Source organism: Macaca thibetana, chromosome 9, assembly GCF_024542745.1.
Source record: "Macaca thibetana thibetana isolate TM-01 chromosome 9, ASM2454274v1, whole genome shotgun sequence".
Lineage (NCBI taxonomy): Eukaryota > Metazoa > Chordata > Mammalia > Primates > Cercopithecidae > Macaca > Macaca thibetana.
In genome coordinates, this window is record NC_065586.1 from 102,779,984 (window position 1) to 102,806,099 (window position 26,116).

Below are 26,116 nucleotides of genomic sequence, written 5' to 3' on the forward strand. Positions count from 1 at the left end.
GAAGCAGAAGGAGAAGTGGAAAAGTGGATTTCTAACACAGATTGCATAGAATGGTTTTCCTCTCTGTTCTTATCTTTTAATTGGCAGAGTCTTTGTCAGAATCAGACAGTGGAATTTTTAGAGGTCTATCACAAAGGTTTTAGCTATGAAATACACACACATACATGCACACACACAGATACAGAATTGCAGAAAAATATTTTTTATTCAAATATGAAAGACCTGTCAAAAGTAATTAAGGAATTAGACTGTTTTGCCAAATCTATCATATGGACTAAAGGGAAGTGGGAGAGACTCTCCACTTTCCACTTTCAACTAGCTGCAGCCATATTTGTTTTTTTTTCTTTTCTTTTTTTTTTTGAGATGAAGTCGGAGTCTGGCTGTTGTCGCCCAGGCTGGAGTGCAATGGCGCAATCTTGGCTCACTGCAACCTCTGCCTCCTGGGTTCAAGTGATTCTCCTGCCTCAGCCTCCTGAGTAGCTGGGATTATGGGCGCCTTCCACTATGCCCAGCTACATTTTTTTTTTTTTTTTTTTTTTTTTTTTGTATTTTTAGTAGACGTGGTGTTTCACCATGTTGGCCAGGCTGGTCTCTAACTCCTGACCTCATGTGATCCTGATCTGCCCGCCTTGACCTCCCAAAGTGCTGGGATTACAGGTGTGAGCCACCACACCTGGCCGCAATATTTGTTTCTTATCACTGAGAATGTTTTCTCTTCAAGTGAGAGATACAAATAGCTAAACCAGAAAATGGAGTTTATCAAAATACCATAGTTTTATTTATAATCTCCAGGAAAGATCCTTGTGAAAATAATTAACTACTTGGTTTTCTTTTGGTTTATAACATTGTTTCATTGGCTCTATCTGTATCACTTACAAAATTTTAAGAAGGAAATTTAAATTTAAAAATTATCTGGTAACAGAAAGTACGTTTCATATATTTAACTTGCATCAAAGGACATTCAACAATGAACACATGCTTTGTGAGAAAAAATTTGCATAAGAAACAAAACTAAATGAAATTTACATTGCATACAAGAATAATCTCAATTAGAACCATGTGCTTTTCTACTGAAATAAATGAGTATGAAACTGTTGACAGATTTTGACAATATTATGTTTTCCACACCACTTGTACAAGTGTTTATCCTGTGTTTTTTCAAATGATTACAAGTTGTTACGTATATTCTAAAGTGTATTATATATGCTGTGAACACTATTTTGGTAAAGTTGCTTATTTCTTACTATCTTTTCTAGCAGAGTACATCTTAGGTGTCAGTGCTGGCATCTTCAATGGAAAGGAACATGGAGCTTAAAGGAAATACCAAAGTTTATTCAGTTAATATTTGAAGAGTTGAGACTAGACTTTAGCTTTGTTTGACTCCTAATCCTAAAGTATCTCCATTAAAAATATTTTCCTTGAACAAGCTGACAGACTTCTCTTGGAGAGACGTCTGGCAAGACAGGTTTACAAGATGAGAAAATACAGCACTTTTATTAATTATGCTGCCTTCTCTCATTCATCTGTGAAGTACCCGAAGTTGTTAAAACATCAGTTCCAATATCCAGTGACTGATACGGGCTACAGGAGTGGGAATTTCCTAACACCATCCTCAGAGGGGCCACTTTCTGTTCACCAGTTGCATAACTGCGTAACGTTTGGGAGAGTCTTCGGCTATGGAAAGGAGTAGAATACACTGCATTCTACTGAAAAGTATGGCAATAGCCTAAACGAGAAGAAAAACACTTGCCCGAGAGAGACTCAAGTGAAACACCGTGTGATTTCTAGGAGGAAGACTGAACCTGCTAAAGCAAATTGAATTTATTTCTTTTTCTTTTTCTGTCTGGTGAAAAGCATGTTGTCTTAACAAATTTCATTTATCCTGTACACAGTCATCCCTCTTCTGCTGCTTTCCAGCACAGTCCATTTTCTATTCCACATCAGCTAAACAATCACCACCATAGAAACAACACATTATTCTTGGTATCTGCCTATTTGGTGAAATATGCCTATTATTCAAGTGCAACCTACATTTCATTTAGAGTACCACTCAAAACGACGGTGGAGGCTCAATTTGAATTTTACGAAAGCTACCATCAAAAGGATGTCTTGGGAGGGACCTGCCACAGGGAAAACACCAATGTTCCTCATTGTCTTCTTCACAAAAGATGAAGATTGAATGCAACACTCAGAATCAACTAGATATGGCTGTGGTCAGGGCCTTCAATCAAGAAAGGACAATTTTTTGCTCACACATTGTATTCATGGCAGCTACGCAGTGGTGTTGGGCTCACTGTAGTCACACAGGGACACTGGCTGGTGGAGCGGCCATCGCAAATATTTCCATTCACTACATACAGCACAAGAGGGAAAAGGAGCTAGCAAAATTCTACAATGTGCATTTGAACAATTTGGCTTGGAAGTGGCACATATCACTTCTGCTCCCACAGTCCTGAGGCTCTGCCCCAGCAGAAGAGACTCATGGGTACAGCCCCATCATGTACCCCGAAAGCAGTGGGCTGGAAATATTTAGCCACACAGTGATGACTAACACACAAAGAACATATTCGGCCAGGCGCAGTGGCTCATGCCTGTAATCCCAGCACTTTGGGAGGCCGAGGCAGGCGGATCATGAGGTCAGGAGATCAAGACCATCCTGGTTAACACGGTGAAACCCTATCTCTACTAAAAAATACAAAAACTAGCCGGGCAAGGGGCGGGCGCCTGTAGTCCCAGCTACTTGGGAGGCTGAGGCAGGAGAATGGCGTAAACCCGGCAGGCGGAGCTTGCAGTGAGCGGAGATCGCACCACTGCACTCCAGCCTGGGCGACACAGCGAGACTCCGTCTCAAAAAAAAACAAAAAAAACAAAAACAAAGAACATATATATTCAATGCCTAAACAATTTACAATGAAACCAGGAGGGAGAAACACTGCCAGATGATCAGAAGCAAAGTGGCAATTCTTGAAACATGAAAAAATAAAAGTTTTAAGGACAGCAGAGTAGTTTATAAATTCATAGGACATGTAACCCAAATAAGTGGTACAAGGTAAAAATACAGATGCAAATGTGCTTAGACAAATTTATTAATGGCAGAGCGACACTGGACCAAAATACTAATATTTATTCTGAAGGTGGTAGGAGGAATGCAAATCTTACTGAACATAATAGCATTCTGGTGCCATGTTTGGAGAGGGTATTGCCTGGGATGACCTGGGAGCTGGCTCAGTTGGTCAATCTTGATTCCATCACGCTATTAAAGTCTCTTCAAGTAGCAGTTGAGGAATACTCCTTTTGTGTTAAACAGAGGAAGATCTTTCCCAATTCATACACTTTTTGCATTGAATGACAGGGAAGCAATGGAGCTAAATACTAAATTCTAATTAACAGTAGCTCAGTTTCATTCCTTCATAACACACAAACACACACACACAAATTTAGCCTGATTAAAGTGCCTAAGAGGTCTCCTGGATAATGGTGCATGAAGAAACAAATCAGTCATAAATATGTGTTTCCTTTGGATTTCCCATCGCCCACTTTAAGCTTCTCTCTACCTCTTCCTGACACATTGGCTCTCGTCCACCTCTTACCTGCTCCACTTTTGATTATAGCTCTCCTACTTCAGTGGCCTTCCTTGTAAATTCCAGAGTACTTTTATAATTCGACTCCCCATGCTAAAAAGATCTAGACTGATAAGCAAAATGTGTGGATATGCAGAAAATAGAGATTATTAGTTCCATTTCATAATACATTTCTAATTTCTTAAAAGCTGTCACCCCGCTTCCTGTTCAAATCTGCCTTTCCTTTCTTCCTTAGGTTTCAGGTTCTGCACCTGCCAACCGTGTAGAGTAATAAAAACAGCCAAGGAAGAAATATATATATATGTATTTGTGGTGGACATTTTTTCCACATCTTTTTTGTTCTTTTTAGATGTTCTAATGTCCTTTAAGGATCCTGAAAGACAATACACCTAGGCTCCTTATCTCCCCAGCACAGCATCACAAACAATTGCGATAGAGCATGGTGGTCTTTCCTCCCTACAGGAGAGACAGAAACAAATTTGTTCACCCCTGAGGACGCTGAGGGGAGCAAGGAAATGGGGTGCTTGAGGGGCAGGGCTTGCTCCACATCTGAGCAGCTGGCCTCAGGACAGCAGCATGCGCTACCCTTGATGAGACCCCCAGCTCAGAGCATGAAAGCCTTTTCTCACTCACTCCAGAGATCCTAAATAAAAGCTGGTGGAACCCTTCCAGACAGAGGTCACTTGATTAACCCAGCCCATCTCACCCTGATAACAGGGTCAAGTACTTCTCACTGTGAAGAATTTTCAATTTATTTCACAGACAAGATAGCTCGATCCAAGTCTGCATTGCTGCTCCCCAGGAAGGCTCTCAGAAGAAGCTAAGGAAGGAGGACTGCTAGTCCTTTGCTGGGGCCCTGCCCTCCTATTCTTTAGGACACATCTGCCTAGGATCCCAGTTCTTTCACTGCAGGGGGATCTGCACTGCACCTTTACAAGAAAGGGGCCAAGGCGTGAAATGAGGGCATAAGGACAGCCCGTCTCAAGTTTCAGCTGAGATTTAGAGTACAGCCTTCAAAGCAGGGGGTTCATTTCTGTTGTTTGGGTTTGCTTTGCATTTGTCTTAAATTTCTGTATAATTTATGACACTGGAAGTCAGTTGCATTTGCTTCCCAGCATTCCCTCTCCCTTCCCCACATTGTTCTTTGGGGAATCCATGTCCTTGTCTAGTCCTGGTCCATTTGGTTCAGGGAGGGTATAAAACATCTGAGTTGTCACTGACAGCACATTATCCCCATGACTGCAGGGACTAGCTAAGAGATGCCCACTTTAAACAGGTCAGACCAGTGCAAATTGTGAACCTGGAGCTCTCACTGTTGCAATCAGATGAGAGGTACTGTCTTTGGGGTTGATAAACTGGTAAATAGAAGTTGGGGATGCCTGTGGCCATTCTTGCTTTCCTATGTGTTGGTTTCATTCTCAGGTCAACTTCCCATATGGTAGCCAGGAAAACAGATGGAGACAGAGGAAGAGAGGGAAGTAATTTGGTGACACTTTTGAGTGGTTCTGAATTCATCTGTCTCAACTGTATCTCTGGACTTCTCAATTAAATGAATTCAAAAATTCCCTTTTTTTACCCATAAAATTAAGTGACTAAGTCAGAGCAGACAATGAAAGGACCCCTCCTGGATTGAAAACTACGGGTCTCCAGGAGACGCCCCTGTCTCACAGGGTCTAGACATGTGCCTTGGTGGTAATAAGTTCATTTCATGTGCATTTTTCCATCAGGGTAATAATGTCCTCCACAACTAAGACACTAATTTCTAATGTGCTATGTTTGGCATTTGTAAAGTCACTGTGTCTACTTTGCTTTGAGTCCTGGAATAGGCTGATACACTGGCAATTTCCTTAAACAAATTTACAGTCTCTAGCTTGGTACTTTACTTTCTTTTCATGCTATAAATCTGCATAATTCGCATGAGCTCATACCATTCAGATACATTCTTTCCTTATTGTCCTTGTTTTTCTCCATTTTGAGTAATTGCATTCATTAATCTGTTTTCTCTTATTCCCACCATCCTCTTCCAATACATGCCCTTGACTATACCAGTCTATTTAATACACCTAAACTTTTTTTTTCATTTTCCACATCTCTTCTTATCATATAATGAGCATGAATGTAACCATTATCTCTATACCGCCAGTGAACATTTATAAGGCCAAGTACTTTGCTATATCATTTCTTTAATCCTCTCAGACACCCCATGAGATAAGTGTGACTTTGGCTCAATTATTCAACTTCTCTTGTCCTCACCTTCCTCATCTGTAAAATGGACATAATAAATATCAGAGGCGAAACTAGAAACTGGTTGATATTTATGTAAACCTGTGTTCTAACAAAATAGACTCCTCTACATGTGTGCCAATTCTAGGTCACACAGCCTTCAAGCAAGCTAGTTGGTTTCAGATCTCTGATGACATGGTTCACCGATGACTGATACAGGCTGCCTTGAGGGCCACACTCAGCTCTCTGAGAATGCTTTTGCAGGAAACACACAGAAGAGATGGAGAATGAAGGGAAACAAGAAGTCTAGAGAAAGCAGATAGTCAAAGCAAGACACATCCGTACATAAATATAAGAAGTTTCACAGAATGGACCCCTCTTCTTTCCAAATTTCCCCTCAAAGAATGAAGTAGAAAATAAAACACTTTTAGAAGAAAATATGGAAAGTGTGAGAAATAAAAGTGCACAGACAATGTGGTAACTAGGAAAAAAGGTGACTCTAAATCTGTACCCTCTTCCATACTTGAAAAGATTAAAATCTGGATTTCATGAAAAACCAGTAAGATTTAGAGGAGGTACAACTGCAAATATTCCTATCTAAAGGCTTTGGATAGGGATCTGCTTTCCCTCTAGGTTCTTGACAATGTTGTGATAAGAACTAATCTATTCTTTCTCCCACCAAAATGCAGTGCAGATAATAATTTGTAGAGTATGATGGGAAGCTGAGGTGGGGAGTGAGGTTAGATGCAAATCTGAGGGGTTACCAGCTGTCCACCCTTCAACTCCACTTCACTAGGAAATGGGGTTCAACAGGGCTTTCTGTGAGAGCTCTGCTCTTCATTACTTGCACACACAGAAAATTATGCAGGTGAACCTTCTGCCAAGTTAGAAAGTGGCAGCTGAAAAGAGGGTGTGTGCTAGGAGGTAGGCCATGCCATAATTTGGGGTTGTTTTTAACAAGACTATTACAGAAGGTTCTCAAGTCATCCTGGAAGACTAGAGATCATGGGGCTAGAGTATGGGTTTAGTAAACAGAAAATCTCCAAGTACTGGAAGGGAAACAGCCAATATTTACTGAGGAGCTGAGAAGAATCTTATTTTTAATCTATTTACCTGGAAGAACTGAGAAATCGAAATCATTTGGTTTCTAAAAGGGCAACTAGACCAAGACTGATCATTTTAACTGAATGGACAAAGAAGAATAACAACAACATAATAATCCCCACTACAGAGATGGGAGAGTCTTTTAAAGTTAAAAGGAGAAAGGGAAGAAAAAAGAAGACTAAAGGGGAAAAGAGAAAAAGATAATCTCTCTCTCACACACACACACACACACACACACACACACACACACACACTCTCTCTCTCTCAAATGCTCCAGAAGGTAGTGGAGATGAGGAGGAGGTGAACCCCACAGGGCAGTAGAGCTGCTCTGGAGCCAATGTTATTCATTACAAACACAAATTAGATCATAAAAGGATTCGTTATTTGTATAAAAGTTGTAGCTGTTAAAAAAGATATACATATCATGTCATTTGATTCTCATGGCACTCTTGTGACAAGTAAGATATTGTTTAGCGACTTGCCTTTTTTTCCACTTGATATCATGGACAATTTTTTGTGTCAGTATACATAGATTAATCTACTTCATTGTAAACTCCACAGAGTATTCCACACAGTAAATAATTTAGCCATTCCCTGCTGATATGGTTTGGCTGTGCTCTCACCCACATCTCATCTTGAACTGCAGTTCCCATAATCCCCACTTGTCATGGGAAGGACCCAGTGGGAGGTAACTGAATCATGGGGGCAGTTACCTCCATGTTGTTCTTGTGATAGTGAGTTCTCACGAGATCTGATGGTTTTATATGGGGCTTTCCCTGCTTCACGCTACACTTCTCCTTGCTGCCACCATGTGAAGAAGGACAGGTTTGTTTCCCCTTCTGCCATGATTGTAAGTTTCCTGAGGCCTCCCTAGCTATGCTGAACTGTAAGTCAATTAAACCTCCTTTATAAATTACCCAGTCTTGGGTATGTCTTTATTAGCAGTGTGAAAACAGACTAATACACCTACCATGAATGCTCTTGCATGTGCTTTTGGTGAAGCTGTAGTTAGGATCACCAGTTTATGGGTCAGAAATGGAGGCTCACAAAGTTGAAGACTCCACAAACAGTTGGTGCCCTCACTCTTAAGCCCAGTTCTCCAGAGACCCCTCAGACTGGCAGTGGGTATGGCTTTGACTGCAGAGAGAAGCTGAAAACGCCTCCTTTTTCAAGGGACTCACCTGCTCCAGGTCGTCAGCTGACCTTTTGTTTTCTCCCGCTGGATCCTGATAGGGTAGGACAAAGAGTTCAGCAGTGGTGGGTAAGCCGGGAAGCACCGCCACCAGGATGTGTTGACCTGGAACCCCTGTGGCCTAAGGGACAGACACAGGGGCTCACATTAGTGCTGCAGACAAGAAAGCTGAGAAGGGACCAAGTATTTGGTGGAGGGATCAGGGGTAGGCAGAAGACACAATAAGGGGCCTGAAAGCAGAGGTCTGGGTGTATCAGGCAGAGGATGTGAGAGGCAGCACTGGGCTATAGGTCCAGGCTCCAGAGTCAGGCTGTCTATGATTTAATCCCAGCTTCAACATCATGAGACCTTAAGCTCATTGCTCATGTTCTCTATGCCTACATTCCTTTAAATAGAAGATAGGACAGTTGCAGTACTTGCCTTGTGCATGGGTGATTTTGAGGATTAAATGAGTTACACATGAAGCATTTATGGTAGAGCCTGGGGATTCAAATGTTAGCTCTTCTTCCTAGAGAGCACCTCCAAGGTGGGGACCACGCCAGTGAAAAGACCTTCACTTTATCATCTGCTCCTCATGCCTTAGTCCTTTCTAACCTAGCTTCCTCCTTCATCATCCCACTGAAGTTACTCTTCGAGTAGACCCAATCACATCCTAACCACCTAACCTAAGAGGACACCCTCATATCACAACCCTCAGGAGGGCCCTGTTGACTTTTCTGCAGCATCAGACCTGATGACCAACCCTGTTCCCTGAAGCACCCTGAGTCTTCCACTTGGCCACACTGATTCTTCTGTTAAAATTACAGATACCACTCAAGGACTTCTTGTTTATCCTAGCTCACTGTTCTCTCTCTTGAGCTTATACCCCAGGGTTTCCCCTGAATTCTCTCTCTAGATGCTTCTAGAATCAATAGCTATAATCCTAGCTTCTCTCTCCAGCAGTCCAATTCAGATCATGTTCCCTTGTCCAAAATGCTTGCAAGAATTCCCATTGCTAACAGGATTAAGGACATATTCAAGGCCTTCTGCAATATGGTCCCACGCTTCCTTTCCAAACTAATTAGCCACAACTCTTATGCTCTTGCCAAATGGGATGATGTACAATTTCTCAATATTTCAGCCTTTTCCTGCAAATGTTTCTGTGCATGTTATCTCCACCAGAATGTCTTTTCTCTGCCTTTGCTACTTATCCTTCATGAGTCATCTTAAAGCTTATTTATTTCATTATTTCCCAATTAGGTGATTCTTAGTTTTTGAACTCCACTGTGTTGCATTTCTTTGAAGTAGCAAGAAATTCCAGGTATTAGGTCCTCACCTAATGTTGTAAGTTACTTAGCACAATGCCAGGTACTTCCTGGGTATATTGTGCTAAGTAACTTATATTATTTTATGCGACCTCCAACAACGTTATTATTATAAGTAACTTATAATATTATTTTATGCAACCTCCAACAACCCTTGGAAGCAAATATGATTATACCTCACTTTGCAGTGAGGACATATCACATGCTGGGGTCCTCAGGAAGCTGACCCTGAGTTTAGAATGCAGGATGCTTATTAAGAAGTGCTCTTGGGAACAACACCTATGGGAGCAAACAGAAGGAAACAAACATGGACAAGGGAAACATTGAGCTGCCACGTAGGCCCATGACGACCTCAAGAGATCCCAAGGGGAGACAGAATGGCCCTTCAGAGTTGTCTTAAATTGGGCTGAGATGTCCAGGACTTTATATAACTGCACCAGCCTGTCATCAGACATGAATCATCCCAAGAAGTGACATGACTTGGAACCAGGCTGGTGAAGACTGCCCATAGCTCTTCCAGAAAAGACAGTAAGTGTCTCCCTGAACAGAGATATGGGTGGTGCATCTTAATTTCCACTCCAGGAAAGATGGTGGCTGTAGGAAGATTAGACAGTGGCTCAAGGCCATCTAGGAAGTGACTGTTGATGCTTTTGAAGCCTGGTCTGACTGTGAAGCCTGTGTTGGGACCCAGTGCTCTGTACCTCCCTTCTCCAGACACTGACAATGGCTCCTATTATAGCAAACCCCATACTGTTTTATGGCCTTACTAGACTGTAAACTCAGAGATTGTGCCTGAACAATCTTCATTGTACACAAAAATATTTATAATGACATTCAATTAAAGATTTCATTGTGAAATGTCAGTAGCAAAAGTCATTTTGATGAAGAAAAGGCAAACAATTTAATACCAAATTTTGTTTCATAATGAATAGGAAGAAAACTGCAAATTAGCTGACTCTCAGTTGTACCTCTTATAGGGTTTATTAGTGTACACCTGGCAATGTGGTCCCTTGGGACTTAAGAAAGTGGTCAAGTGCAATTACTGATCTCAAAGTCAGTGTAAATTGCTAGGAACCAAGCTCTGCATCAGCTGCCTCTTGGGATCAGGTAAGTAGGGAGCCTTGGAAACTGGAAGGTATTAATACCAGCACCACTGCTGATATAACCCTGCCCTGAGGGATATTGAGTCAATCTGTTTATTCTGCATATTCCTGATTATGCTGCACAGCAGGCTAGAAATATTGATGAGCAGTAATTTCTAGCCTAACGGACAGCTGGTAGAAAGGTGGAGGTACAGGGCGTCTGATCTCTAGGTAATAAGTGTGAAGAGAAATCAGCCTGGAAGGCTAAACATTGCTGAGCTAATGCTTGGCTGATAAGTCACCTGGGGGAGGACCTATGGGGACACATGTCCCTAGAATGCTGCAGATGAGAAGAGATGGGCAGTGGGTTGATTAAAGAGCATAAGTCATCCTTCTTGGACAGCAGAGGACAAAAACCAGTTGTTACCCTAGAGACAGATGGCTCAGGGCAGAAAGGCCTATTCCTTTTAGGGTTGTAGTCCGGTAGTTGTGCCTTCTGGTGGTGATAATGTGTAAGCACCGATCACGTCACAGATGCTGAGAGCCACAGAGACAGAGGTGGGTGGCATTGTCCAGAGGCACATGAAGATACCCCTTCTTTACCCTAGTATTCCATCTATCCCTGTTTCTCCTTGGAACAAGGGAAAGGATAGCCCTAGAGTGGATTGGTTAGGAAACCACAAAATCGAGATTCAGGCCTTGATGGTTTGACTCCAGAAGCTGATCTTTAAGTGCATGACCTTGGATGAGTGACCTAATATCTCTAAGTTTCATTTCTTCACCTACAGAATGGGAATAATCACAGGTTCAACATCATAAGCTTATCTGGGGGATTAAATGTGTTAAAATAATGCAAAGCACTGAAAAGAGTACCCAGAATACTTTAAGTGCTAACTAAATATTAACAAAGGTAATGAAGATGGGGAAGACCAGCTCCTTGCAAGAGGCTGGATGTAAGATCTGTTTTCTGAGCAGGGGTTATCTGAATGCCTTTATTTCATCATCTTTTTGTGTCCTGTGGCACCATGTGTTGGGAGCAGGAACGAATGTTCAGCAAACCTAAATTGATTTTCATTCTGAGCTAACAATATACCCTGGGAGTAGATAACTCACTTCTGATTTTCCGCGTTTGCACAATAAGCTCAAGCTGCCCCATGAGCGGCTATCCCATTCCTCTGCTCACTCATGAAAGTAGAATAAGGGGCCGGGCGTGGTGGCTCATGCCTGTAATCCCAACACTTTGGGAGGCCGGGGCAGGTGGATCACTTGAGGTCAGGAGTTCAAGACCAGCCTGGCCAATATGGTGAAACCCCATCTTTACTAAAATTACGAAAAAAATAGGCATGGTGGCAAGCGCCTGTAATCCCAGTTACTCGGAGGCTGAGGTGGGAGAATCGCTTGAACCTTGAAGGCAGAGGTTGCAATGAGACGAGATTGAGCCACTGCACTTCAGCCTGGGTGACAGAGTGAGACTACATCTCATTAAAAAAAAAAAAAAAAAAGTAGAACAAGGAGGGGGAGATGTGCCTAAAAGAAGGTGTCTTCTCTAATTGCCGGTGACATTTGCTCAGGGAGGGATAAACCACAACCACCCTGTTGTTCTCTGAGAAACCTTAGGAAGCTTTCTCAAATACACAAAAGCCCAGACATTGGACTCAGGCCCTAAATTTTCATTTTGCAGCTTCATCCTCTATTAGATGTGAGAGTTTAGGCAAGGGACTTAACCTCTCTAAACCTCAGTTGCCTCATCTACAAAGTGTGGGTAATAATTCCTTTTTGGGGCTGTTACAGTAGAGAAATGTCTTTAAAAACTGGGGAAATAGAAATATGACTAAGTGTCATATGCTGAATGCTCACTGCACTGTTATGCTCACAGTAGTGGAAGCTGGAACCTGGGACCACTTTTACTAATTGTATTCACCTGAGGACACTTACATGCTGAGTCCCTTCACTGGCATGGACAGTAGCTGGTTTTATACTCGTCCTAATGGCCTAACTGTGAACTGTGCTACAGAAATGTAGACAAGGGAGTCTAGGATGTCATTGTCCTCCTTCTCTAAGCAGAATGAGCGTCTCAGGGGGCAAGGACCCCATGTTTGTCCATGGTTCCATAGTTGCATCCCCTTTAGTGCCTTTGATGTGTCTGCATGTGTGGGGCTCAGCTATGCAGACATCAGGCCAGTAAACTGAACTTCCCATGGGCTCTAGCTTCTTCCTGCTGGGTTTTTGTTTGTTTGTTTTTTGTACAAAATTCCCCTTTCCGTGAAATTATTCAAGGAGAGAAAAGGTACCCAGGCAAGAGGAGAAACCGTGTGCACTCACTTCCACCAGGGATTTTTTGATGACTCGGCCGATGTCCCTCCTCCACTCAGGGATGTCTGGGTTGTAGTCATCCAGGTTTGGAGAAAAGGACAAGCGAAGAGACCGGAATTCCTCTGCGGATATAACAGTAGATAGATTACTATAAGTCAAATAGGCCTGTCAAGACGTTTGTTAGACTTTTTATTTTATACAAAATGGAGGGTCCTTCCCCTTCACACTTACCATAGAGACCTTTTTAGAAGGCAAGTCATTACCCTGTACATATCTCACCAGCCCCTTCTTTTCTTTTTTGTTTTTTTGTTTTAAGGAGCAGAGAGTTTAATAGGCAAGAAACAAGGCAGAAGAAAGAAGGAAGAAGCTCCTCTGTACAGAGACAGAGGGAGGGGGCTCCAAAGTTGAGAGAGGAGAGCCCCCCAATCCCCCTTTTCCCTCTTCCCCCACTTTCCCCCTTCCTCTCCTTTCCCCTCTCTCCCCCTTTCCCTCTTCTCCTTTCCCCACCTTTCCCACCTCTCCCCCTCCTCTTCCCCTTGCACTCCCCCACCACAGGCAGTGTGGTCTTGGATACCAGCCAGTTATATGAGGAGGCAGTGTCTGATTTGCATAGGGCTCAGGGGATTGGTTTGACCAGGCATGTCATTCATGATGTAGACCGGGAAAAAACTGGCCCTCCCACCCTAGCCTTTTACTATGCAAATACAGGGTGCCAGGTTGTCCTACACATGTAGGGATGTGTGGGGGCAACCATGTTGCCAGCCACATGTGAGGGCAAGGGCAAGAAGAGGGCAGGGAAGTGCCATGTTTGGTTAGAACCAGTTTCTGATGGCCAGCATTTGCATATCAAAGGTTGCCAGCCAGCTCTAAGAGCTGGCAGCCCTTTATTTTCTAAAACAAACCCCTAACTTTGTTCCATGCCTAACTTTGCAGGCTTTGCCCATTATTCCTAGTTCTAGGTTCTGTACTCCTGGATAATAAATGATCTGGAGCAACCTGAATGCATGGCAGGTTTATGACCCTGGGCCTTTGCATACACTGTTATTCTGCCTAGAATGCCCCATTCTCCCCACTGTCCATGAACAAAATATTCAAGCTCTAGTTCAAGCACTCCCTGGCTCACTACCCTCCCCCATCATATTTTAATTTCCCTTTTTATGGCACTACTCTGTTTTGTACATACTTTTATTATTATTATAGGATTATGGAATAATTATTATGATGATTAGATATTTATAATTATCACTGTAATCATTCTATTGCTATATTTTGTTTGCATGGAAGTTTCATTTAATGGAATTTTATGTTATTCAGGGATTTTCTTCATTGTCTCTGTAGCACCTGAGTTAGTTTGGTTCTCTAGGAAGTAAGATGGTGATTACACAGGCAAGGATTATATGAGGGAAATTCTCTGTGTGAGAAAGTGGGCAGGGAGCCACAGGAGTCAGGGAGAACCATCAGACCACCGTGCATGCATACAGGAAAGTCAAAGAGAGGAAGAAAGAGTGGGTGACTACTCAGCAGTCTGAGGAAGGTTCAGTAAGCTGTTCACGCGTCTTGGAGCCAAAGTCAGCTGGCAGAGGAGTCCCCTGCGTCCCAGGAATGGTTCAGCCTTAGTATCCCTGCTATACTCTGTCATTGGCAGGGGTAAGTCCCTGGAAGGTGGAGCCCTAGCCCTAGCTTGGTGATAAGCTTCAGAGGACAGCACTGGTGGCCTTGGTCAATTACACTCTCCAGAGCTGGATGTCTGTGAAGCCCATTCTTGTGGCCTTGACACCCCTAACCCAGCATAGTGTTTGGCACATAATAGATTCAGATCATATGGCTCCCCTAAAACCTGCCAGTGCCTCCACATTGCATTTAGAATAAAATTTCGATTCTTACCACAGCCTTCCTGCCCCCACATAACCTGGTGGGGACTTCCTTTCTTTCCTCCTGTCCTAACTGGCTTTCCTGCACTCTCTGTGCTCCAGGACCTGTACTTCCCCGTGCTCCTCAATTCTGCTGGCTCTGTCCATACCAGCTTTCTCTACTTCACTGGACTGTAGCAAACTCCCCTCTCATCATTCAGTCTCACCCCAAGAGGTCTTTCCAACCACCCAACCTCAGGTAGCCTCCCTTTCACCATCCCATGCTCCCCTCATCACTGGACGCTCTGTGTCTTTTTCATACTCAGTGCTATTTAAATTATTTTGTTTTCATTGTTATGTCCTTCAAACTGGAATATAAGCTCAATCAGGATGATGGCTCTGTGTTCCTGGCCCTTGGGACAGTGTCTAGCACATGGCAGGTTTTCAGTTACTATCTATGAGTCATTTATAATTAATAAACATTTGTTGAATAAATGTATACTTAACTTATGGTGGAGGTTCCTGGAAATTAATGCATTTATTTATTTAATAAACATTTTTTATGTTAAGCACGCCCTTTTGTTTCATTAGGAGCGCTTAGAAGCGACGTTAGGGATGCCAGTTTACCTTCAGGAAGCATAAAAGCTCACTTGGACATTTCCTAACAATGCTAAGAAGTTATCAAACACATGTTTTGAAGACTCTGACATTATAAGTTATGTTTTCATGGCAGTTAATATATTCCAAAGAGGTATTGTTCAAAGCTTGACTATTTTATGAGTCACTGATAGCCTATGTGAATATTACCTGATGGAGAACAATGAAATGTACATTAATTAAATAGTGTGGTAAACAGCAGTGCCAAAGAATCACCCATTAAGTCCTCACTTTTTGCTATGAAGATACAAGTTTATGTCATTCTCACTTTCTCTGTACCTCTTACCAAACTGCAGAGACTTCATCTACAAGGGAGAATGTTTATCTTAGTAAAAGGACACAAATGAGAAAATGATGCAGCTCCGTCGGTAATTACTTTAGTAAAAAAGGGAGGGGGCACGTTGTACTTAATGTTGATTCAAAAAAAGGGGATGCTCAAGCCTGTAATCCCAGCACTTTGGGAGGCCGAGACGGGCGTCACGAGGTAAGATACTTAACACAGTGAAACCCCGTCTCATACTAAACAGCATGGCAGGCGCCTGTAGCAGGGAGGGGGCATGGGTAAACGCTTGTACTTAAGTTGATTCAAAAAAAAAAAAAAAAAAAAAAAAAAAAAAATAGGGGATGGGTGTGGGAGGACTGAAAAGGGTAAACACCAATAATATATATTTTTTGCAGCTGTTGAGAGAGATTCTATACATTTGCATATTTTAATTTACAAGCAAACCTGTGCCCTGGAGCAAATTAGAAGAAACAATGCAAACTAGATTTTCTTTCTTTTAATTGATTGTGTCGCTTTGGGTAGACAAACCTTCTCCTGTCAATTTCTCAAATGTGATGCTTTTTTCAGTCCCATCATGACAAGTCTTCATGTTCCTGTCAATCTCACTAAACTTCAAACAAGTTTCTGTTTCTTCCTGACTGCAAGCTCCTGGACACGCTTTTCTTAAGAGTATTCTGGAAAACTTACAATTGTAAATTCCTTCTCTGTCCCTTGAGATGTAAATCTTCTACAACTCATGAATGTCCTTCTCAAGGATCTGGGAACCATTCCTTTGAAATGACATCAAGAAAGATAGCACCCCTCCCTATCTCCCTGTCTGTGCTGGAGAGTAGGAGACTGACTTCCTTAAGCAGCGATTAACTCACACAGATGGTCTAACCACACTGAAAACCCACATGCTTCCTAAAGTCCTCCAGTATTTTCCCACTAGCTAACCCCAGTGTTTACAAATCTTCCTGCCTTTTCTTTTAGTTGGGTTCAATCTTTCCTGTTTAACTTTGCCTGGTGCAACTTTTATTTAAGGAGTCACACCTGTCATTAAAACTTTCCGATCATGGAGCCAGGTGTGGTGACTCATGCCTGTAATCTCAGTACTTTGGGAGGTTGAAGAAGGAGGATCGCTTGAGGCCAGGAGTTTGAGACCAGCCTGGGAAACATAGGGAGACCCAATAACTTTCTGATTATGTATATGAATCTCTGGATAACTCATCTGGCCGAAGACAAATTAAGGATGGCTGATGGTGCAGGAATTTGCTTAGAAGAGGAAGACAACCTTGTCCAATCTCTTAATGAAGAGACATATGATAACCTATTTTTATAAAGACGGATTCACCCTTGGGTGATACCTTTAAAGAAATTGTAGAAAGAGGAAGAAGCAAACATAGCAAGGCATGGGAGGTGCTTACAAACATACCCTCTGGATTCAGAATTCTTAGCTCTGTTTATTATACTTATCTCATGTTTTCTCATCTGTAAAATGCATAATTATAGAATATTTCTCATAAATCTGAGCAGACTTAATAAAGCAGATCAAACCAAGTGCTTAGAACAGATGCCAGTGGCTAGTAAAGTCTTCATCAATGTTAATTGCTATCACCACCACCATTGTTATTATCATTATCTGTCACCAAACAACAGAATGACTTTAATCCAGTAATTCCCTATATCTGGGCCATAATTTCCTATCTATAAAATGTGGGCTGGATGAGATAAGGCCAAGATTTAAGGTTATCTCCATGATTCTAATGACATCACCAACATGCATTACCAAGAGGACATCTGTTGGGCTAATAGGTCAGTGCCCATTAGAGCAACCTGTGACATCCAAGAGGGAGAGAAAGGAAAAAAAAAAAAAATCCAGTGAAAATAAATGAGAGTCAGTTAAGTAGGATAGTTTCAATGCATAGGCCCTGAGTCTAGATGGGTTGGGTTGCAAACCCAGCTGTACCACTTGCTAGCTGGGGCAAGTTATTCACCACTCTGAAAAAACGGGGGTCATAATATCACCTGCTTTACGGTTCATAACAACTAGGGTTGTTATGAAGAATAAATGCATTCCCAGCACACAGAAAGGAGATGGAGAAGGGAAGAAAGGCAGACTTTGCCGCACTCTACACAGTCACTGTTCGACTGCCTCGTACCTCCCTAATGGGACATTGGTAGGAAAATCACAGCCCTGGTTTATTTCTTATTATCTGGGCTGATCAAGCCTTTCAGGAGGCGGGGAGAGAGAATAAATTATAAAATCTAACACCCAGCCATGAAAGGAATAGTGTTAAGGCCTTTTGATCCTTAGATGTGTTCAAAGTTGCTTACAAATTATTTTCTGATTTTGAACGTCAAGTTCGCAAGATGAGCATTAACAGAACCTGACTCCTCACAGGACAATCCAGTTCCAAATTATCTCATCAAAATCAATTGATTCTGGAACCGGGCAATTGATATTATTTGGACCACAAGCTAGGCTGTCTGCCTCTCTCTTGCTCTCTCTCTCTCTTTCTGTTTTTCTTTCGAGATGGAGTTTCTCTCTTGTTGCCCAGGTTAGAGGGCAATGGCGCAATCTTGGTTCAGTGCAGCTTCCGCCTCCCGGGTTCAAGTGATTCTCCCGCCTCAGCCTCCTGAGTAGCTGGGATTACAGGAATGTGCCACCATGCCTGGCTATATTTTATATTTTTAGTAGTGATGGGGTTTCACCACGTTGGTCAGACTGGTCTCGAACTCCTGACCTCAGGTGATCCATCGCCTCGGCCTCCCAGTGCTGGGATTACAGACGTGAGCCACCACGCCCAGCCTCTCTTGCTCTCTTTCTCATCCTCCTTCCCTCCTCCCTCCTTCTGCCTCCTCCTCTCTCTGCACAGCATTTCCTTTTCCTATGTAATTTCTACTTCTTAGATTTCAAAAACTAATTTTTCAGGATTCATATGTACCATTTCCATATTAATCATAAACATTTTTGCCATGTACTAGTAACACTTAGTGCATATCTATATGACTATCTTTCTATGCAAAAAGAGATTTACCAAAATGAAATCAATTCATCAAGTGTTTTTTTCTTTCCAGTTTTCAATCAATGACTCCATCTTTTCATTTCAGTACATTTTCATTCCATCTAACACTGTGACCATATTCAATTTCCCCAACTGATCACAAAATTGTTCCGTAGAGCCGTTTGTCCAAATATCCAGTCTGTGGCTATGCACGGCATCTAATTGTTATGACTCCTCCATCACTCTCAACGTAGCAGAGAATTTTTTTTATGATACAGATTTGTGGAAGAGATTTTTAAAGTATTTAGACAACGGCAGATTTCCCTTATTAATTGAGAATTTTAAAGTTGAACTTAAGAAAAAGAGATTCAACATTAGCTGTTTTATTTTGTAACTGGTATTCAAATATAAATACCATTCTAAGTGAAATGAGTTAGGCTAACACATCCTAAAATCCACTTTACCCTATGAGTGAGTGAATAGTCACTCTACCTCTAAGAAAACCATTTCTGGATCCCGTCACTGTTTTACCAGTGATTCGAATTTCCCTGCAGGAGGAGATGAGACTTGCCTCAGTTCTTTCTCAACTACTGCCCTCCATTCTCCAGGTAAAAGTCACAGCTGAGGGATGGTCTCGGGAATCATGGTACAAGAGAACCTCCTCTGAGCATGAAGACAGCAGCAGATCCACCGAGATGGGCACTCACCATATACTGCGATGGTCTTTGTGTCTTGTAGGATGGCATTCCCAGCTGAGACCTGCACTGTGATGGTATTCATTCCTTCCGAAGTAAATCTGAAAGATATGCTTCCCTCCAAGGTGATCAAAGGCTAAAATAAACAAGGGCCCAGAGTGAAGGGAAAGCTCTTTAGTTTAGTTGAGACAGCCGCTAACTCTGAGCCAACAATGGGCTGTCTAACCCAGTGGAGGCTCTTCCCGATGGGAATGGCACTGGGTCCCTCTATGCCTCCCCATCATCTCTAGTCCAAAACAGAAAAGAGGCTATCGGAGCAATGACTCCAAGCAAGTCTGCCTATTCATTGTGAATTCCTGATATCACCCTGATTCAGGGCTGGGGAGATGGATAGGTCTTGCTTGCTGGTGGGATATATGTCTCTCTTTATGCATGACCTACTCATATCAAGCAGATCCCGAATACAAGGAAACGATCAAAGCAAATGAGAATGGGGGCTCATATTAATCCAGATGAAAGCAGCAGTCACTGAAAATCTATAAGCTGCCATGTGTTCATCTCCAGGGTGTACGATTTCTGTAGAATTACAATGGAACATGAATCCGGTACACCAAAACCATACACTAGTTAAACAGCAGTGGCCTTGTGTGCTGGCCCCCTCTGAGAAGCCTCATCAGTAGTTTCCTGGAAGTAGCTGCTGTGGAAACAAGCACTAATTGGATAGTGGTTTGAGGATTCAAAACAGAAAAAAAAGAAAAAAAATTTGGAGTGGTGCCTGCAATACAATCAAATGCTGGGGTCCTAAAGGAGAATATATTAGCCTACTGACCTCCCTCGACACACTCCTCACAAACATTTATTTTCCATCTTTTCTTAATTAATTTAAAAATCAAAATTCATTTAATTCCCTGTATGGCAGAAAGAAGACTAAAGCCCAGCATGAGAAGCCTTTTCAATGCGGTCTCTCGAGAATCTGGTTTTCTTTTTAAAGGAAAAATTTAAAAAATAAAAAAAAATAGGAGGTACAAAAGAAAGTTGTTCAGTACATTCACCTTCTAGTACTAGTTTTCAAGGAGATGACATAGATTCCTCCTCTTCCACTATGGATAGAGGGCCCACTATGGGCTGAATTTACACGCATAGTTTCAGATGAAATTAAAAAGGGTCTCTTTTCAGTTTAGTTATGTTTGCAGTAGAGGTGAGAGGTTCTTTCCACTGTTTAGGTTCCTCCTGGGCCTGTGCAAAATTACGTCTCCAGCTGAAGCCAACTTTCAGCTCCAGAGTAGAAAAATGTTTTTATTAAAATAAGAGACATCATATTTGAAGAGCAAAGTCACCAAGTGAAAGAAGCTCTGCTAGAAGAAGATGGAAGGTTTCAGCCCAGAGCAGTTCATCCCAGTGTCCTTTGGGGCCTCAGCTCTATTGCCTTACATTTGGAAGCACTTCAATTTCTGAGAATGGAATGAGTTCAAAACTGAAATAGACCATGCAGCCTGGTGCAGAGGCAAGAAAAATTAATGGAGGCATCAGAAGGCCTTAAATTTGGCCTCTTATGAAGCAGCTGGAAGAGATCAAAGCAAACCACTCCAGCTGCATCACCCTCACTTTTCTCATGTGCAAAATGAAAGACTTAGAGTAAATGAGGTGTTAGGTCTCTACTAGATTTAAAATTGCCACTGACTTTTGGGCATGGGGAACATTTGGAAAAACACATAAAAGTTAAAGCTGACCTAAATAAATAAGAGTTTGTATTTAGGGGGAGGAGGCCGTCGGGGGTGGGTTGTAATGGAAATCTATTGCTTGCACCTGTCCAGCATCCAGTTGCTTTGTTTTCTTTTGGTAATCACTTCTCCCCTTCTGCAGTTCATGTGCTTCCGAGGAGACTGACTTCCTCACCTCTCTCTCCACCCCCAGCACTGTGATCAAGGCCTGGCCAGTAAGACTCAATTTCAGGACTGCTGTTAGAACTTTCAGGAAATAGAGTTTAATTTCTCTGCTAAGCGAGGGCTGCTAAGAGTCACTGCAAAGACAAGGGCAGCTGGAGAAAAACGTAAACATAGAGGAAGGCAGAGATGAAACGCAGGTGAAGAGGGGACAGAGAGAGAGAGAGAGAGAGAGAGAGAGAGAGAGAGACAGAACATAATGATGAGATACTTAAGCACCAAGGGAGCTTGTTGTCCTTGAAGCTATGACTGCTTCTACCCTCTTGGGTTCATAAGCCATTTCATTCCCTTCTTTGCTTCAGGCAGCATAATTTGAACTTCTGTCCCTAGATCGCACGTGGAACATGTGGAAGGTGAACCCACCTCCGTGTTGTTTCCGTACCACCACACATAGGTGAGGGTGCCCACTTGGCTGGGCCACAGCACCGCTGTTGCATTGACCTCTTTGTTCTTTGTGGTGACGAAGGGAAGAGACAGGTGCACGTGCTCCAAGGGACCTAAGGCACAAGAGAAAGAGAGGCCATGGAGGTGGAAGAGCTTCCTCTGCTCTGTCCTCCCTGCTCTGAAGAGAACATTCATTTACTCCTGAAGCCCCCAAAACCTGGCTGCCATATTCCCCAAAAGAAGTGTTCAGATGCTTTCCCCACTTTGGAGAAAGAATACATTGAGCACAATTGCACCTTGATATTTTGCACTTACCAATCTTTCTACCAGTTCTAAAGCCTGAGTTAGGTGTGTGTAAAAGTTAAAAAAAATTACAGGTAATTTATGAAGTCCTTAAGAACAGGCATCATTTGAGATTTCACAAGGCGATGCAGTCTTTCCAAGAGGTTGTATCCTTGGGGGTGAACCAGAGTCGTGAAGACCTCATAGAATCCATGTTGGTGAAGGGTGGGTGGACAAATCTTCAAACCACTCTCCATGTAATTACCCTTTATTGTTTATCGGGTTTTAAAGGTCTGTATGTGAATGTGTTTGTGCATGTGTCTGCAAAGCTGTCTAGTTAGGTAAGCATGGCGCACATACTGTTTGCGGTTGAATTAAGTTCAGCAAGGACAGAGGTGTGTGTGTGAGTAGATAGAGAGCTCTATGGTTCTCAGAAGATGCTCACTTACAATATAGAATGATTTTATCTACAGAGGCCTATAAAAACTGGAAACCTTAATTAGATGTACCAACCTCACAAAGATATGAATGCCCTCTTCATAAAGAACCACTAGGACCTTTCCTTTGACCCTCAATCTTCTCTTTGAGTCACTGTTTGCAAGCAAAATGCAGCTTCCTATGCATTTGCCATCCCCATCTTGGTCCCACGAGATGGAGGAGAGAGAGAAATACCTTGGTCCTATTCACTTGGTTTATTACCTCCTCTTCTGCTTGCCCTTTAAATGTGTTTCCCAGAGTCCTGTGTTGAGACTTTTTCACTCTCTGCGCACTTTTCTACTAGGCAACACCATCCGTACCTTAACCTTCAAATGTCAAATGCATGTGAAGGGCTTGAACACCCCTTTCTGGGCTCTAGACTCCTTCTCGGGGGGTCTAGATTTCTTTGGCTCCAGCAGTCAAATGTTCTCAAGGACCCTGTTATTTCCCTCTCCTGTATTCTCTACAGTTTGGTGATTAACGTTGATATTCATCCAGGAGCCCACTACAGAAACAGAAAGTCAATTTCAATTTCTTTTTTGTCATTCACGTCCATTTAGGAAACCGACGATTTGGTCCCATAAATATCTCTAAGATATTTATCTCACCCTCCCCAATCTGGCACCCTGGTTCATACTCTAAGCACTTTCTCATTTCTCTTCCAGATTTTCCTGCCTCTAACCTTTCACCACCTGAATCCATCCTCCAAATGGCCACAACAGTAATTTTTCTAGAAAGCCAAGCTGATCATGTTATTCATACTTGTTCAAAATTAAGATTCCCATGATCCGGCTGGGTGCGGTGGCTCATGCCCATAATCCCAACACTTTGGAAGGGCGAGGCAGGTGGATCACAAGGTCAAGAGGTCGAAACTATCCTGGCCAATATGGTGGAACCCTATCTCTACTAAAAATACAAAAATTAGTTGGGCGTGGTGGCGTGTGCCTGTAGTCCCAGCTACTTGGGAGGCTGAGGCAGGAGAATTGCTTGAATCCAGGAGGCAGAGGTTATGGTAAGCCAAGATCACACCACTGCACTCCAGCCTGGTGACAGAGCGAGATTCTGTCTCAAAAAAAAAAAAAAAAAAAAAAAAAAAAAGATTCCCACGATCCATTTATAATAACGATAGCTAACACATATTGATTTAAAATTTGTGAGACAGAAGACAGAGGCTGAAAACTTCTTGAGGGTAAGAATTCTTCATATTTATCTTCATACGCAAAGACTAGCAGAGTTTCTAAGACATAATAGATGCTCAAGTATTCACTAGGTAAAACAAATGATATAACTTCCCATGTCTGCCTTTGTTCACACTACTCCCTCTTTAGAGAATGAAAAGTCTGGTGATCAGCATACAGAATCAAACTGATCTTCTGGTTCATAAAGCATATGTTGAGAAGCAGTTGATTATAAGCCAGAACAGTTCAATGAAATAATAAAAGGGTATCATTTACTGAGTGATGACTACAACTAAATGTTCTGCTAAGGACTCTGTTTTTCTTATTCTATCCTCATGAAACAATCTTATGAAGTAGGCACTCATATCCTCCCCGTTTAGAGATGAACAAAGTAAGGTGACTTTCCCTAGGTCATACAGCTAGGAAACATCAATTCTAGGGTATGAACCAAAGCAGTTTGGTTTCAGATCCCTTGTTCTGGCCAGAGGACAAGTGTTTGAAAGAACCTTTCCAGTCAAACGAAATAGCTATTAAGAGTTGCTTCTTCCTGATCAGGTAAATATGTCCCAGGCATTGGAAAATGCACTTTCCACCTGGTTTCATTTATTGCACAAGTCTTGCTGTTTCCCCATCAAATGGTTTGTTCCAGCAAGCCACGTCCTGGTCCACCCCAGGGCCTTTGATTCTATACACCTTTCTTATGGCACCTGTCAGTCTTCAAGTCTCAGTTCCAGCATCCCCTCCTCTGTGAAATTCTTCCTGAGTCCCTGGATCTGAGTTAAATGAATCCATTAGAATACAATGACTAGATAACCTATGCTAGAAATGCTAGTTCCATTCTAAAGAGGTTCACTTCGTCTCTCACATTTTTTTTTTTTTTTTTTTTTTTAAGACAGTCTCTGTCACCTAGGCTGGAGTGCAGTGGCATGATCTCGGCTCATTGCAACCTCTGCCTCCCAGGTTCAAGCAATCCTCCTGCCTCAGCCTCCTGAGTAGCTGGTACTACACACACACGCCACCATGCCTGGCTAATTTTTGTATTTTTAGTAGAGACAGGGTTTCACCATGTTGGCCAGGCTGGTCTCGAACTCCTGACCTTGTGATCTGCCCACCTCGGCCTCCCAAAGTGCTGGGATTACAGGCGTGAGCCACTGTGCCCAGCTGAGCATTTTTTAAAAGTCATAAACCAGAGTAAGAACAATACCTATATGTCATTGTCTCAATGAAAAAATTCAAATCTTGTTAGTAAAACATGGTAGTTCATTCACTCAGTCTTTTTGTTTGTGTTTTTTGTTGTTGTTTGTGAGACAGAGTCTCCCTCTGTTGCCTAGGCTGGAGTGCAGTGGCACGACCTTGGCTCACTGCAACCTCCCCCTCTTGGGTTCAAGCAATTCTCCTGCCTCAGCATCCCAAGTAGTTGGGATTACAGGGATGTCCCACCAAATCCGGCTAATTTTTGAAACCCGGCTAATTTTTGTATTTTTAGTAGATACGGGCTTTCACCATGTTGGCCAGGCTGGTCTTGAACTCCTGACCTCAAGTGATCTGCCCACCTCGGCCTCCCAAAGTGCTGGGATTATAGGCGTGAGTCACCATGCCTGGCCCTCACTCAATAGTTTTTGAGTCCTGTGATCTGTTGGGTACTATTCTAGGTGCTGGGGATACCTGGCATTTGGTGGAGCTTAGGTATTTCTGAGGGAGGAGGGTGCTGGACGCATAAAGCAGAGGTAGGTGATAGGGTGCTGTTTTTGAAAGTGTGTTCATGGAAGGCCTCTCAGAGGAAATGGCATTTGAGCAGTGACCTGAATAAAGTGAAAGACAGCACCAAGGATCTATTTGGAAAGTTCCAGGGTGAGGGTAGAGTAAGGGAAAAGACCACGAGGAAGAGGGGTGCCTGCCATGTTTGAGAAATGTTCTTTTTTCCTTTTATTTTCACATAACCTCGTTTTGGTCAGTGACGATTTTTATTTTTTATTTTTATTTTTAGAGATGGAGTTCAGTGGCACGATCTTGGCTCACTGCAACCTCTGCCTCCCAGGTTCAAGTGATACCCCTGCCTCAGCCTCGCGAGTAGCTGGGATTACAAGGACCTGCTATCATGCCCGGCTAATTTTTGTATTTTTAGTAGAGGTGGGGTTTCACCATGTTGGCCAGGCTGGTCTCGAATTCCCAACCTCAGGTGATCTGCCTGACTCAGCCTCCCAAAGTGCTGGGATTACAGGCATGGGCTACCGTGCCCGGCCAGTGATGAATTTTGTAAGAGAAATTCAAGACACACAGTATGTTGGCCTTGTAGGCCCTGAAATACGTATGTGTGTGTTTGTATAAGTTCGCACTTACATGCATATATGTTATATATGTATACACATATGAAATTTATCTTTCAGATTCCCACAGCATCTTTTATTCATTTACTTTTCACGGGTTTAAAATACCTGGTTCCTGCTATCCAAAAGCCTATTCTTTGACCATTTCTGTTCATCATCCATTAGGCAGTATACCCTAATGGAGCCACAGAGGTGAAACTCCAGACCCTGGAGGCCCCCAGCAGGCTGCCTGCATTAAGTAGGGAGCTGAACGG

At 42.6% G+C, this 26,116-nt stretch overlaps 2 protein-coding genes across 5 annotated transcripts in view; both read right to left on the minus strand.

Moving 5' to 3' along the window:
* The window catches only part of LOC126963050 (non-histone chromosomal protein HMG-17), a 961,131-nt gene extending 955,347 nt beyond the window's left edge, over positions 1 to 5,784 (minus strand). The window contains exon 1 of the mRNA XM_050804928.1: positions 5,780 to 5,784. The gene's annotated coding sequence lies outside the window, so the exon portion shown is untranslated. The remainder of the gene's footprint in view (positions 1 to 5,779) is intronic.
* The window catches only part of SORCS1 (sortilin related VPS10 domain containing receptor 1), a 595,404-nt gene that overhangs the window by 31,897 nt on the left and 537,391 nt on the right, over positions 1 to 26,116 (minus strand). For all 4 annotated transcript variants that reach the window (XM_050804902.1, XM_050804901.1, XM_050804903.1 and 1 more), the window contains exons 20-23: positions 21,578 to 21,711; positions 19,284 to 19,407; positions 12,809 to 12,921; positions 8,090 to 8,221 (exon numbers count right to left, since the gene is read on the minus strand). In XM_050804902.1, coding sequence (XP_050660859.1) covers positions 8,090 to 8,221; positions 12,809 to 12,921; positions 19,284 to 19,407; positions 21,578 to 21,711 — 503 coding nt within the window. The remainder of the gene's footprint in view (positions 1 to 8,089; positions 8,222 to 12,808; positions 12,922 to 19,283; positions 19,408 to 21,577; positions 21,712 to 26,116) is intronic.